Raw genomic sequence first — 14,856 nt, forward strand, 5'->3', positions numbered from 1 at the left:
CTTTAAATACATGTCTATCATATTATATATTTATTTATATTAGTAAGACCTAAATTAATCAAACTTACGTAATTAAAAATATAAAATATATAAATACAAAAAATATAAATTTTTTATTTGTTAAAATTAATTATTATACAATTTTTTTATAATATTAAAAAATTATATTAAAACGATATTTTAAACTACAACATAAAAATATAAAATAAATAATTTTATTTTATATTACTTGATAAATAGTTAGATTATTATATTCAATACTTATTAACTAACTATTATTGTTAAAAATATTATTATATAATAATTTTTTATCAAATATTGTCAAAATATAGTTTATTTAAAATATTATATATAATACTTGAAAATATTTTTTTCTAATTTTTTTTAAAAAACTGAATAAATAATATATATCAACTACATATATGTATCATATGTGTGTATATAATAGTGACTAATATAAGATTGATATATTCTTTTATTTTTTAGACTCTCTAATATATATATATGCTACCTCATGACTTTTTTCTCTAGTCTTTCTTATTCATATTTATTTTGTGGTAATATTAAGTAGATAATAATTTAAAATTATTTTTAAATTTAACATTTATAATTTTATATTTATAATATTTATAATAAGATCATTTTTTATTTTTATTATTTTCAAATATTTTTTTTATTTTTCTAGTTAAATTTTTTATGTTCTAACTCGACTAGACTTTTATATATATATATATAAAAGGGAAGGGAACTTTTATCACCGAAGGAGGCTATAGAAATGAAGGAGGCGGGAAGCTACCGCTTCTAGAATGCAAGCTTATCCTTTACTTTTTTTATAGCGTACCGCTATTGAAAAAAAAAAAGGTTTATGGATGAAGTAATCGGAGTGACAAATCTACTATTGATTTCGCAGTTAGAACCTTACTAAACTCTTGACAACTACTTTTCTCGGGCTTCTCTATGTCAATCTCAATCAGAGGCTGCTGAAGCCGGTCCATGACTGGCTAATGCAAGTGCTTAGGAGGATTCCCATGGATGGAACCTTCGCTTTTACTAAGCTAAGGTGGAATCAGCACAAATTTCTTGATCGACTAGTTGGCAATCAAACCTGTTACTCTTTCGATTTGAAATCTGCCACCGATAGGTGGCCAGTATTATTTCTCTTCTATATATATATATATATATGAGAAATTGATGTACAAATGTCTTTCTCAAAATATTTTTTATCATATATAATTTATTAAAAATATATTTTGTTAAATCCAAAAATAAAATATATAATTTTTTAATTTTAATGTAATTAATATGTTATCTGATTTAATGATTATAATTATTTATATATAAAATATTATATATATTAAGAAGATTATCACATATTTTATTATATAAAGGTGAAAGTTTTTTATTTCAAAAAATATAAAATAGATAAATATAAAAAATATAAGTATTTTTTATTATTAGCATTAATTATTATATAAGAAAATTTTATAATATTAAAAAATTATATTAAAATAATATTGTAAACTACAACATAAAAATATAAATTAATTAAATTTTATTTTATATTACTTGACAAATAATTAGATTATTATATTTAAAATTTATTTTAAAATTAAAAATAAAATTTAACTAAATTAAATATTAAAGAATTTCGATATATTAAAGACAAAAGTTATAATTTATATTTTATTGTATATGTACTATGTTTTTTTTTCACAAGTTTATGTACTAGTCATTTTATGAATATTTCATGATGAATAAAAATATTTAAGAATAAAATTAAAAATAATAAATTTATTTAGAATGAAAGTAATGCGATTAAGTGTAATTTACTTAGATGAAATTAAAAAATAATTAAATAACTACGTATCGTAAAAAATTGATATTATTGAAAGATAAAATTAAAATTTATTTTTAAGTTAAAAATAAAGTTTATTTAAATTAAACATTAAAAAAGTTTGATACATTAGAGACAAAAGAGTATAATTTATGCTTTATTATATATGTATCATACTTAGTTTTGCCTTTTTTTTCGGAAGTTTATCTAGTAGTTTTCTAGAATTATTTTATAATGAGTAAAAATATTGAATTCATAATGTAATTCATTTTACTAAAATTTACTTTTATTTTATTTGATTTGGTAATTCTTATAAGAGTAATGTATCATTTTTGCCCTTAACGTTTTCATCCAATTTAAGTTCTTAACGTTTTAAAATCGTCTCAATTTTGTTCTGCCGTCAATTTTGTTAACAAGTAGGACAATATTGAGATAATATCAAAATGTTAGAGACTTAAATAAAATGATTTAAATGTTAAAGATAATTTTAAGACTTATTCTAAATGTTAAAGACAAAATGTTTTTGTTCTAATTTTTAAATATTAAATTAGACAAAAAAAAATACATAAATGGCTAACAAACGGGTATGTCTAAAATGAGCACAATAATTATGTGCTTATTGGATGTGCCACATTTATATAGACTATTAGATTTTATTAGATGAAAATCAAAGGCTAATATAAAAGAAGAGCATTGATAAACTCTAATAACGGAAAAGCTCTACATCCATGTAAAAAATATATGGATGTTATCCAAGTAACTTCCTCCACACGTGCGTTCCCCCACCCCACAGTCGTTTGTTATACACGGGCCTCATATAATGTATATAACGTAAACCTTTTCTGCGTGATAAACTTTTTTGAACGTAAACTTTTCTCAACGTAAACCTTGTTCTCTTCTCGCGTTTTCATTCTTCTTCTTCTTCTTCTTCTTCTTCTTCTTCTTCTTCTTCTTCTTCTTGTTCTTCTTCTTCTTCTTCTTCTTCTTCAACCTAATAAAATTCCTTATTCTCTGCATTATGGATCTGGATTGACTTTGACGTAATTAGCTTCGTCGTTCTTCTTCTTCTTCTTTGTTTTTTTCTTCGATCTGGACTTTTGAATTGAAACAATGAATGAATCAACTTCAAATCAATTGAATGAGTACGATTTGGATTATTCTTCCGAAACGCATCAATTTGATGAGGTTTGAATTATTAAATTTTGAATCGAATTCAATAGAATGTAATTGCTAATTTTATTTGAATTGAATTGAATGGACGGAGGTGATCTGAATCTGAATTGAATTGAATTGATAAAATCTAAATTGTAGACAGAGTTGTTTCGAATTTGGTTTTCTATAATGGATTATCTTTCGTTTACTGTTAGTAACCTTTCGGTTCGGTAAATATTATAGAATTCTTTCACCGTTAATGACATTTTCGGTTCACCGTGTAGACCAGCTGTATTGTGGATGAAAGATTTGTCCCAAAGGTGGGGATGATTTTTGAGACACTAGAAGAAGCTGCAAAGTTCTATAAATATTATTCCAAACTTGCCAGTTTTTCTACCAAAATAAGGAACATGACTCGGGATGGAGACAAAATTAAGAATCAACTAATTGTATGCACCAGAGAGGGGAGGTGGAAATCCAAGATATCTTCAACTCTGAAGACAAACACCTCAGCTGGGTTAAACTGTCCAGTCAGGATTTATGTACACATAATGAAAGGACGTCGGTGTTTGGACAATTTCCAAAGTTGTTCTGAATCACTCACATCCTTACTGTCCAAAACGGGCAGAGATGGTCAAACAACACAGGGAGCTTAGCATGTTTGTGCATCGCACCATTGAAATCCACGAGGAAGCTGGAATCAGACCGAGCAAAACTTACCAATCATTTGTGGCAGCAGCTGGCAGCCACCGTAAACTAGGTTTTATAGAAAAAGACGTGAGGAATTACATCACAAGGGAAGTACGGAATATTTCCGAAGAAGACGATGCCAAAGAATTTGGGAAGTACCTACTAAGAATGAAAGAGAAGAACCAAAATTTCTTTTTCGAGCTCAACCTTGAAGGCGATCCCTGTATTAAACAGGCATTCTGGGCTGATGCAAGAAGCATGGCTGCATTTGAGTATTTCGGAGACGTGGTTTCATTTGACACCACCTATAATACAAACAGGTATTTCATTTAGTGACATATATTTTCATGTTCTTTGAATGTATATCTTTCGGTTCACCATGGTCTAGTGCGCTTATTTATGCAGGTACAATTTGGTTTTAGGTTCTTTTGTTGGCGTGAATCATCACGGCCAGTCAACACTTCTCGGATGTGCGCTGATGAACAATGAGGATATTCAATCATTCAAATGGCTATTTGAGTGTTGGCTACGTTGCATGGGAGGAAAGGCACCAAAAGGCATTCTTACCGATCAATGCGCATCGATTCAAAGGGCAATTGAGCTAGGCATACCAACAACAATTCACCGCTAGTGTATCTGGCACATCATGAAGAAGATCCCAAACAAACTAAACGGCTACAAGGGACACATCGATATTGAACAAGAGATGAGCCATGTTGTTTGGAACTCGTACACAAAAGACACATTTGACAGAAACTGGAACAATTTCCTCACAAAGTATGGCCTCGGAGGCAACAAGTGGCTTTCAGGTAATTGAGGTTTCAATTCGAATTATTTTCATGCCCATACCTTTTTTTTTCCAAAACATACACTATTTTCGGTTTACCACACCTTATGGGTTTTGCAGAACTGTACGAGGATCGGGATATATGGATTCTAGTTTACTTGGATCACCACTTTTGGGTCGGGATGAGAAGCACACAAAGGAGTGAGAGCATGCATTCATTTTTCAACAAGTTCATTACACGAAATAGCTCCTTGAGACAATTCGTGAAGCAATACGACAATTGCTTAGTAAGCAGAGAGCAAACAGAGAGAGAATTCGATGCTGCAGATTTTCACACCATGATACCGTGTGCAACAAAATCAGTAACAGAGGCACAGTTTCAGTATGTATATACCCATGAAAAGTTCAGGGAAGTTCAAGCTCAATTCAGAGGTAAAGTGAACTGTATCACAAAATCAATGCATTCTACCCTAGGTTTCACAACATATGAAGTCATAGAGCAGGTTTCCAACTCCACATTCAACAAGTTTTTCGTCACCTACGACGCAGTATCACAAGAGGTAAAGTGTCAGTACTTGCTGTTCGAGTCTAGGGGCATATTGTGCCGTCATTCCTTAAGCGTCCTAAACTTTGAGCGAGTGGATAATGTGGCACCGAAATACATACTGGAACGCTGGAGCAAGAACATAAAGAGGAGGCACACACACATCAAGAGCAGCCAAGATGAGCCTCTACTGGAGCCGAGAAGTAAGAGATTCGACGAATTGATGTTTCAGTCGCACAATATATGCGAATTTGCATCCGAGTCCGAGGAGTTGACCAGAATTCTGCACCGGGCGTTTGACAAGGTCATGGCTGAGATGCAAGAATATAAAGAGAGAAGCAAAGGAAAAAGTTCATTATGCCACGAAGAAGCGACACTAAGCGATGTGAATAACCTTCAAAGCCCGCCACGTGTCAAAACAAGAGGCCGGTCCAAGAACAGACTTGGATCAAACTTTGAAAAAAAGATCTCAAATGCCATGAAGAAAAAGAAAAAGACAGCTCCAAGTGAGGTAAAATTGACTTGCTTTCGATTAGCTAAAAATTCAATTGTGCATTTTGCTGATATAGAATTAATTATGTCTTTTGTAGTTGAACCTTTTAGACGCCAGATCATCGATTCAGTCAAGCTCCACTCTTTACAATGCACCAGATATGAATTATCTAAGAGAGGATTATACGAGTTTTAGTTTTTATTAATGTAATTTTTTGTTAGTTTTTAATTAATAGTCATTTTTTGTGAAATTCTGTATTCCAAAAGTCAATTTTTTATTTATTGAATAGTCAATTTATTTTGCTATGTCAGAGAGTTCAGGTGTTTTTGAAATTGAATACTGATAGAAACTTTTTTGTAATTAGCTTTCAGAATTTCTGTACAGTGTGTTTGCAACTTTCGGTTCGGCCAGTGTATTAATTTCAGTTCACTGTGTTTTTTGGTGTTACTAATGTATTGGTAAATACACTTATTACAATCACTAAGAACTTGGAATAAAATAGCATCCATACAGTTCCAAGAGATTTATAAATTAACATGAATCTTTTAGATTCCGGATCATCGATTCAGTCGAGCTCCACTCTTTATAATGTACCATATATGAATTATCCAAGAGAGGATTATACGAGTTTTAGTTTTTATTAGTATAATTTTTGTTAGTCTTTAATTAATAGTCATTTTTTTGTGAAATTCTTTAGTTCAAGAGTCAATTTTTTCTTTATTGAATAGTTAATTTATTTTGCTATGTCAGAGAGTTTAGGTGTTTTTGAAACTGAATACTGATAGAAACATTTTTTGTAATTAGCTCTCAAAATTTATGTATAGTGTATTTGCAACTTTCGGTTCGGCTAGTGTATTAATTTCGATTCACTGTGTTTTTTGGTGTTACTAATGTAGTGGTAAATACACTGATTGCAATCACTGAGAACCTGGAATAAAACAGCAGCCAGACAGTTTCAGACAACCTGATAGAAACATTTACATTAATATTCACATATATACATTGAAATAATCATTGTTTACTTTTTTAAACAAGTTAAACAAAATATTGTCAAATACAACTAGTGAATCACAATATATCCTATTTACTATCTAAATCCCGAGATGTGAATTTACAATAAGGGCTGGAGAGGGAAGCAGATGGCTTTGATAGTCTTATTGCTTCAGATTCCCAAATCACTTGCTCTTTGATTTTGTTCATTTCATGCAACAGAAGATTTGGACCATATTGGTATCTGAAGTCATTAATCTCTTCCTACATTTCAATTGAAAGGAATTAGTTACATAAAAAATGAACCCAACTGAAATAAGAAAAGAAAGAAGTTTATTAATTTAGAAAGTACTTACTTGTGTCCAAGCTCTATATTTATATCTCTTCTCGTTTTTGATCTTTCGTGGATCAATTGTTTCGAGCCAGTTCATGACGTATATTCCACAATCATAGCTAAGTAAGAATTGAGTATAATACGATTAATAGTTTAAAAAATAAAATACATTAAATATAGAACTATAGAAGAGAAAGATTCTTACTCTGTACATTGACCATTCAATTGGATATACTCTGCTTCTTTTCCCAGCCCATCCTCCATTAAGGGTTCTGCCCTAGCGTAAACCCTCATCTGAGAAATTATTAATCCCTGAAAGGGAGACAAAAATAAAAAAAAAAAAGCATCAATAGTGAATCGAACTCATTTCATGTACTAAATTCTTTGAATAATTTACAAGAAAAATAACTTACAACAAATTTGTTTAGCATCACTCTTGAATCAGGTATATATTTTTTTGACTTATTGATAGGGTCAAGCACATAGAATTTCTTTTTCTTGACATCAGCAATCCACAACCACCAATGAGCTCCGTTGCAAATTGGCACAAATAGCTGAATTGTGGGTAAATAATAGAATATTTCAGTGAAAACAAATAACAAATGAGAGAATTATTGAAGAATTTTTAGAAATTATAACTTACAAATGGATGCAAAGTAAATTTTCTTTTGTCAAGAAACTGGCAGTGGTGGGCATACTGCTCAATATCAAATCGGTATGCCTTGTTTGTCGTTTTATCAATGCACTCCACGCCATGTGTTCCCAACATAAAATTCTGCAAAATGAAGATCAGTTAAATCAAATTTCCACCGAACCAAACACAATTCATATGCTGAATATGACGTGAAAAATATTCAATCATGAAGAAAAAAGTTCTTCATGGAAAAGAACTTAACACAACACATAATATTCAGGTGAATCAATATGAACATTCCCACCAAACCGAACAGCAATCAGGACAGAATAATAAATTTAGCTTACCACAATATCCAGCGGCACAATGTATATTTGTTCCTGATACCGGTGAGTTTTTACTTGGTTGATAATCATGCTATGTATACTGACCACCTACAAGTAAAAAATTTATGAGATATACTCTATAAGATTATTTAGAAAAATTATTAACGTTAACGCAATCGGGAAAGAATTTACAGTGGTATGCACTTGTTCTTTGGGCATTAGAGACATGAAATATTCTCTTAACCCCTCGTAAAGTGCCTCATGTTTCAAGACGAATATTGCATCATATTCGTTGCTACTATCTTTTGTCTTTTTTACATGTGTCATCCAATGATAACACTTTTCGATCAACTCCTTTGAGATTTTTATTTTTTTCTGGAGCTTTTAAAACTGCAGAGCTGGCAAGGGTGGCTCGGAAGTTGTTGCTTTAGCAAACTTTAATGCTGCCGTCACTCCAGCATCTACCACCGCCTCTGTCAGGATTTCAAGCCGTGAAACAGGCGGCTCAGAGGGATGAGTTGGTTGAGATGCTGGTGGACTTATCCTAAGGTTAAAAGAAGGCATATCATCTTCCCTTTGGCTAGGTTGCTGTTCTTCTTCGAGAGGGCTGCTGCATTAAATAGATAATGGTTCAAAAATAACCCATTAAAATTAATAAAAAAATTTTTATGTGCAACTTATTCATTATCAGAAATTTCATAGAAATAGTCATCTTTCAATAATTCTTCAATAACAGAACTCGTAAGAGACAATGAAAGTTTTGGCTCTGTTTTCCTCGGTGAAGATATCTCGACAGCCTGCTTTTAGGTTCCAGAAGGCAACAGTAAGAAACAGAAGAGATAAAACTTACAATTAAAACATGTACTGAAGTGAAATTATTGGGATTTGTATAAGCAGTGAAACTTACACATTAACATCTACTTCTTCTTCCGATTGCTGCACTGTTGCTTCTTTGCTGGGCTGGTGTTGTGGTTCCAGAGGGCTGCTGCATTAATAGATGTTGAAGTGATTTAAAATAACCCTAAATCCTGAACACACTATCTATCAAGTAATTTAAAATAACCAAATCCATTGAACCTAAATTAAGCAATGTGGTGAATAATGGTAAAACTTACAATTCAGGTTCTTCTTTGGGAGGCCTGCTGCATTAAACAGCCAATATTTTAGTAATTATTTAAAATTACCAAGCCCACAGAACCGAACAAAATTCATGTGGTGAATAAATATTTATAACCTTACTCTTTATCAGAGGTTTGTTGTGTTTGACTTTCTGGAGGGACATAAATAAATTCATCATTGATCAACTCTTCTTGAAGAGAACTTGGAAGAGACAACGTAAAAGGATTTCTAAGGAATGTAAATAAGGAAGAAGTTAATGTTGAATAATTAGAATTTGTTCTAAGAAACGGGAATTCGCACGTTGGAAAGCTCACATTTTCAAAGGTTCAGAATGAGTTTCTTGTTGAACCTGAATGATTTGTAGCTTAGAATTAGGTGTAGTGCTAGTGACATTTAAACACATTTTTCGTGAGATTAATTAAACAAAATTTAATTACCTATCTGATAGAGTAACATAAATATTTTTAACTTACACTGGTGGACTTTTTAAAGTCTTTCTTGTATGAATTTTCTTTTTTCTAAAATATTTTACCATGGATTCTGGGATATTTTTCCTAAAAAAAAAAGATACAAATTAAAATTAGAAATCAAGATTAAAAGTAGAGGTCTAGAAACACATCAAATTCATTTTTGGAAACCACCGAACCGAAAGTAAAGAGTGCAACAAACCTGGTATTGTCTTGGGCATTTACAGATGGTGCGGAGCTTCCCTGAGTCTGCAAGAGTGGTTCACTTCCGAGATTTACAGTTGGCAGTCTAACCAAGATAAATAAATATTATTAATTGAATCTAGAGGAATTACAAACGGTTCTAGCAAAAGTAAGCAAAGAAAGGAAAAAAACTTGGTATAAGAAATTGAATCTTACGTCTGAGAGGATTCATTTCATGCTTCTGTTGAGGCAAACTGATCTGGAACAATGTGTATTGACTGAGCTCCATCATTTCTTTTTTTTTTTTATCTCTTTTCTCTTATTGTCTCTAACGCTTGCCTTCTTCTTTCTGCAGCATTGTCTTTTGCTTGTTCAGTTCTGAAAGTTCATAAAATAAGTATCAATACACCTAAAATGAAAGTATCAATAAAAGAAAATATGATTCGAGAAACTTACTCCTTGTCAGATTAGGTTTGTTTTTTTGCAGTTGTTTTCGTTTTATTATGGGTGTTTTCTCAATTTATTTTTCTCTGCAAGACAGACAAACACATCGAATTTATAACCGAGAAAAATATAAGCAAGAACAAGAAAACAACAATCAATTTAACCAAACTGACAGACACCACCGAACCGAAAACAATTAAAAGGCAGAACCGAAAATTAGAAGACCACCGAACCGAAAGAATTCATTTGCTGAACAATACTTATTGGCTTTCAGATTTGCTTATGCTCTCTGAATCTGTCGGCACATGCTTCCTTTTTTGGTTTGTTTTTTAACCACCTTCGATGGTTGTTTTCTTTTCTTTGTTTCGATTTTTTCGATTTCTTCTTCTCTGCAATACATAAGAACAAGCGTATAAGAACAAATTTAAGCAAATACAAGTTAAATGAAATCAATATGAACATTAAACTTACTGTTTTTTGGATTCACTTTTGCTTTTTGAATCCGTGGGAATGCTTTCAGTTTCACTTGTTGATTATTATTGGGAATAAGACACCATTCCCCCTTGAGAAAATATCTTTGACAGAGAAATAAAATAGACACAATCACAACACAAGAATTTAACGTGGAAACTCCAATTACCGGAGAAAAAACCACGGCCGTTGTCAAATGACAACCAGAGAATATCACTATGTGAAAATTGTTACAACACATAAACTTCTTTCTCTCTAACACCGGCACCCCAGTACACCCACACTCTCTCAAAGCAAATATCTAACTACACCTCACAACACTCTCTAATCAAAGAGTACAGAGGAAAAGAAAAATCAGATACAAGCTTAAAGTGTTTCTGACTGGTGCAAAAACAAATGGAGAACTTAGCCTCATATTTATAGCCTAGGCCACCCACTCCATTTTCTATCCTGAGCAATGTGGGACTAATTCAACCAAATCCTAACAATCTCCACCTTGATTGAAATAGTCACACATCTTTAGCTTCCATTGTCAACACCGACAATTCTTTGCTGCCATTGTCTATACCGACAATCATAGTTCAGAGAACTATCATACTCCACCATGAAAGTATACTCACTTGGAATTAGACCACTCCAAGCATTTCGCCTTGGTACAGATCGAAACCTTGCTGAAAATTCATGGTGCAACTTCCAAATTGGCTTTTCCTGGAAGTTCTTCAGCCATCGACCTAACTCCGCCACACACCTTGCATCTCAACGCCAACCAATGCCCGTGTGCAATTGTGGACCCGATTGCCACAACTTATCCTTATCCATGGCAGTGCGGTAATACCATGAGGATACTTCTTGTCTTCTAGAGAACATCATCTTCTCTCATAGAGAAAGCAACCAGAGATCTTCTCCTTCAACGCCTTGTGCAAACTTGATTGTATCAACACATCCTTGACTTGTATTTGCCACAAGCCAAAATTGATTCTTCCATCAAATTTCTCTATTTCAAGCTTCACAGCACTTGAATATCCTGACATTGTTGCAACCGTATACTGGAATAGTATAACTCAACCGTGCACTAGGAAGGGTCCCCAGGAAAGAGAGGTGGGTCACAATGGACACACTTAAATACCAAGTCTTTCCTTAGCCAGAACCTTTTCAAACAGCACTCTCACAGTGTCACACTGCCTTCCAGCAACAACAACAGCAACCAAAGATCAACCTCAAGCCACAGGACAAAATTCTTTTCTGATGTGGAAGGTCAGACTAGGCTGCAACCACAGAGCATACTAAGAATAAATCCCACCGAACCGAAGCTCTTGATACCACTTGTTGGGAATAAGACACCATTTCCCCTTGAGAAAACACCTTTGACAGAGAAATAAAATAGCCACAATCACAACACAAGAATTTAACGTGGAAACTCCAATTACCGGAGAAAAAACCACGGCCGTTGTCAAATGACAACCAGAGAATATCACTATGTGAAAATTGTTACAACACATAGACTTCTTTCTCTCTAACACCGGCACCCCAGTACACCCACACTCTCTCAAAGAAAATATCTAACTACTCCTCACAACACTCTCTAATCAAAGAGTACAGAGGAAAAGAAAAATCAGATACAAGCTTAAAGTGTTTCTGACTGGTGCAAAAACAAATGGAGAACTTAGCCTCATATTTATAGCCTAGGCCACCCACTCCATTTGCTATCCTGAGCAATGTGGGACTAATTCAACCAAATCCTAACAATTATGAATCCTTCTCAACAAGCTTTTGTTTTCTAAGCACCTTTTTTTGTCTTGCTCTCTTTGTCGGTGGTGTTTTGTCGGATTCAGATTGAGATTCAGATTCGGAAAATCTTTCTTCTTCCGAAGAAGAATCTAGATTGACAAATTTCTTTTTTATTTTATTTTCTTTTTCTTTTTTATCCAACTTTCTTGTTTTTGTTTTTTCATTCTTTTTTTCTTTTTTATACAGAAGTCCCTAAAACAGAAATAAGAACTCAATTATTTAATGAGAAATACAATAACAACCATTTAATAAACATGAGCAACCCACTTTACCAAATGATACTAATGTGCTGAATAAAAAGCCATAAAATATGATAATTATTTAATGATCAAAGAAACATTTTTGCATGCACAAGGACTCAATTGAACACACTAACAATCAGGTGAAGCAAAAGGAGTGAGCCCACCGAACCGAACAAGGTTCATATGGTGAACAATTGCGAGTAGGACAAATAAATTAATTATAACCTAAAACAGAAGTTTATTTAGTTAGTAGAGTATTTTAAAAGCATTTGAAACCAAATTTTAGGGAGAATTTTAGTAGAGTATTTACTAATGATTCTGTTGCTTCGCTAGAAATCCGTTCAAGCATCATTTGCTTTGTCCAATGGGCCACCCAAGGTGCTGGGGGAGCATCAGGTGTGAACGGGCAAGGGAACTTGGCTTCATGAAAGTATATCAACATCAACATAAAAATATAGCCATCAACAGCTTGTTTCCTCCCCTTTCTCTTGTTTTCAACTCCTTTCATCAAGAAGTTGAGCACATGTTTTACCCAATCCCATTTCTGATTGTTGTCCACATAAAAGATCGATGGCTTATGGATTGGGGAGGCCACACTTACCGTTGTGGGCAGCAAGAAGCACTTTTGTATGAAGACAACAAAAGTCCTCTTGAATTTTTTTCGGTTCTCCTCCCCTTCTACGCTCATATCGAGCACATTCCTTGTCTTCTGGATTCAGTTTGTTGTAATCAACCTTATCATGAAAACGATTCCCTACAATATTTTAGTAGCAAAAATCAGTCAAAAAGGCTCAGTTTAATTTTCTGTAAACCAATGAACTGAAAATAAGTAGTAAGTGAAAAGTGTATTACCTCCGTTGGTTATGTCCAGGGCAGCTGCTACTTTCTGAGGAGTTATGTATATTCTGCCCTGGAGAGTTTTCAAGTATCCTTTCTCTTCATCAAAGTGATCAATCAATTCTCTCAACAGGGCATGAGAGACATTCATTTCTGGGACATGTGACAGGGCACAAAATCCCACTTCTTCCACTATATCTTTCTTTTCTTGAGTCATATCCTGTACACTGTTGCCATTGCCTTTGTTTGGCATCTGCAATAATGAGTTTTCTACAAGTTTTGAAATAGAATGTGAGGATATATTTATAATACAAAATAGATATTATTCAAATGAAAGCGGATAAATTTATTTAATGTGCTTACGTTATAGTGCGGCTTCTCCTTCATTGTTGCCATTGTCTTGTTCTGTTTTGCTGTAAGGAAAAAGTTTGGTCAATACTTCACTCAATACACCAATAAGCACAAGCATGTATATCTTAATCAAGTCAATTAAAATGTTACAGGCTACCGAAGCAAAACTCATTCATGCACAGAATCAAACATGATAAATAATGAAACAGCTAGGGAATTATTGCTGCATGCTATCACAATAATCTTAAACAATGAACAAAGCAAAAGGAAGCCACCGAATCGAACAAAATTCATTTGGCCAAATTTAAAAATATCCACAAAATTTATTCCAAAGCCCTAGTTATACTGTAAAAATTTAATCACAGTATTTCAAGAATGCCAACGAACCGAACAATGTTCATGTCAAGAATAAATCGTTTTCAACTTTTAATCATTAAGAATAGTATTTCTCCATGCAAAAGAAGTACTGAACAGAGTAACAACCAATTTCAAAGCGCTAGTTACACTATCTACTGAACTGAATGAAAATAACAATAAATTTCATTAACTCTAGTTATACTGTAGAAATGCATTCACAATAGTTTGATCTACTAAACGAAAAAAATCAATTCAGTAAATCTAAAATGCAACTAGGAGAAACGCGACATTGCAAGATTTCAAATGAACAATAGTTTTTCTCATACCTTTGGTAGTCTGTGATGCTATTTTCGTTCTTTCTTTGTTGTTCCTTGCCAAATCTTCTCGCGATTCTTCTGTAGTAGTGATTTTCGCAGAGAACGTGATTGAAGTTTGAGTGATTTTGAGAGAGATTCGAAGAGACGGAGCAGTTTCGTGTGTTTTGAAGAAGAAGGAACATTTTTTCATAATGAAGCGCGAATGAAGTAGTCGTTTTGTTTGTACGGGGCGCATGGAAGTCACGTTTATTTAATGAGATTGGAAGCGCGTTAGTTGTTTTGGGTTTGGGCCAACATGGTTACATGGTTATATGGATGTGTAGCAGGCCCGCTCTAATAAATACAGAATATCCTAGTACATAAATAAATGTTTTAAATGACAATACTTTAATACACAATACTTTAAATGGCAATAGAATATTTTATTCTTAAATAATTAAATATAAATATATAAATACAAAATACATGAATATTTTTTATTGATTAAGATTAATTA

The 14,856-nt window shown here is 32.8% G+C and overlaps 2 protein-coding genes and 1 pseudogene across 2 annotated transcripts; 2 read left to right on the plus strand and 1 right to left on the minus strand.

Annotated features, from left to right (window-relative positions):
- Positions 1-3,616: 3,616 nt before the first annotated feature.
- On the plus strand, positions 3,617-4,307 carry LOC148578187 (protein FAR1-RELATED SEQUENCE 5-like). Its single transcript, XM_088502980.1, has 2 exons — positions 3,617-3,996; positions 4,082-4,307. The coding sequence occupies exons 1-2, from the start codon at positions 3,617-3,619 to the stop codon at positions 4,305-4,307; spliced, it is 606 nt and encodes a 201-aa protein (XP_088359106.1).
- A 263-nt stretch (positions 4,308-4,570) lies between these two features.
- On the plus strand, positions 4,571-5,489 carry LOC148578188 (protein FAR-RED ELONGATED HYPOCOTYL 3-like; annotated as a pseudogene).
- A 1,207-nt stretch (positions 5,490-6,696) lies between these two features.
- LOC148578189 (uncharacterized) lies at positions 6,697-8,111 on the minus strand. The gene is made up of 6 exons (XM_088500903.1): positions 7,977-8,111; positions 7,806-7,892; positions 7,468-7,599; positions 7,238-7,378; positions 7,030-7,136; positions 6,697-6,754 (listed from the first exon to the last, which is right to left on the minus strand). The coding sequence occupies exons 1-6, from the start codon at positions 8,109-8,111 to the stop codon at positions 6,697-6,699; spliced, it is 660 nt and encodes a 219-aa protein (XP_088357029.1).
- Between the last annotated feature and the right edge of the window lie 6,745 nt (positions 8,112-14,856).

This window comes from Arachis ipaensis, chromosome B1 (genome assembly GCF_059453495.1).
Source record: "Arachis ipaensis isolate K30076 ecotype BB chromosome B1, ASM5945349v1, whole genome shotgun sequence".
Lineage (NCBI taxonomy): Eukaryota > Viridiplantae > Streptophyta > Magnoliopsida > Fabales > Fabaceae > Arachis > Arachis ipaensis.

Bases quoted from the DNA above. Each gene is read 5' to 3' on its own strand.
- LOC148578187 (XM_088502980.1), top strand. From the start codon at position 3,617: ATGGTCAAACAACACAGGGAGCTTAGCATGTTTGTGCATCGCACCATT. The intron at 3,997-4,081 runs GTATTTCATTTA...TTATTTATGCAG, and splicing joins ACCACCTATAATACAAACAG to GTACAATTTGGTTTTAGGTT.
- LOC148578189 (XM_088500903.1), bottom strand. From the start codon at position 8,111: ATGACACATGTAAAAAAGACAAAAGATAGTAGCAACGAATATGATGCA. The intron at 7,893-7,976 runs GTAAATTCTTTC...TTTTACTTGTAG, and splicing joins AAGAACAAGTGCATACCACT to GTGGTCAGTATACATAGCAT. The intron at 7,137-7,237 runs GTAAGTTATTTT...TCTCCCTTTCAG, and splicing joins TGATGCTAAACAAATTTGTT to GGATTAATAATTTCTCAGAT.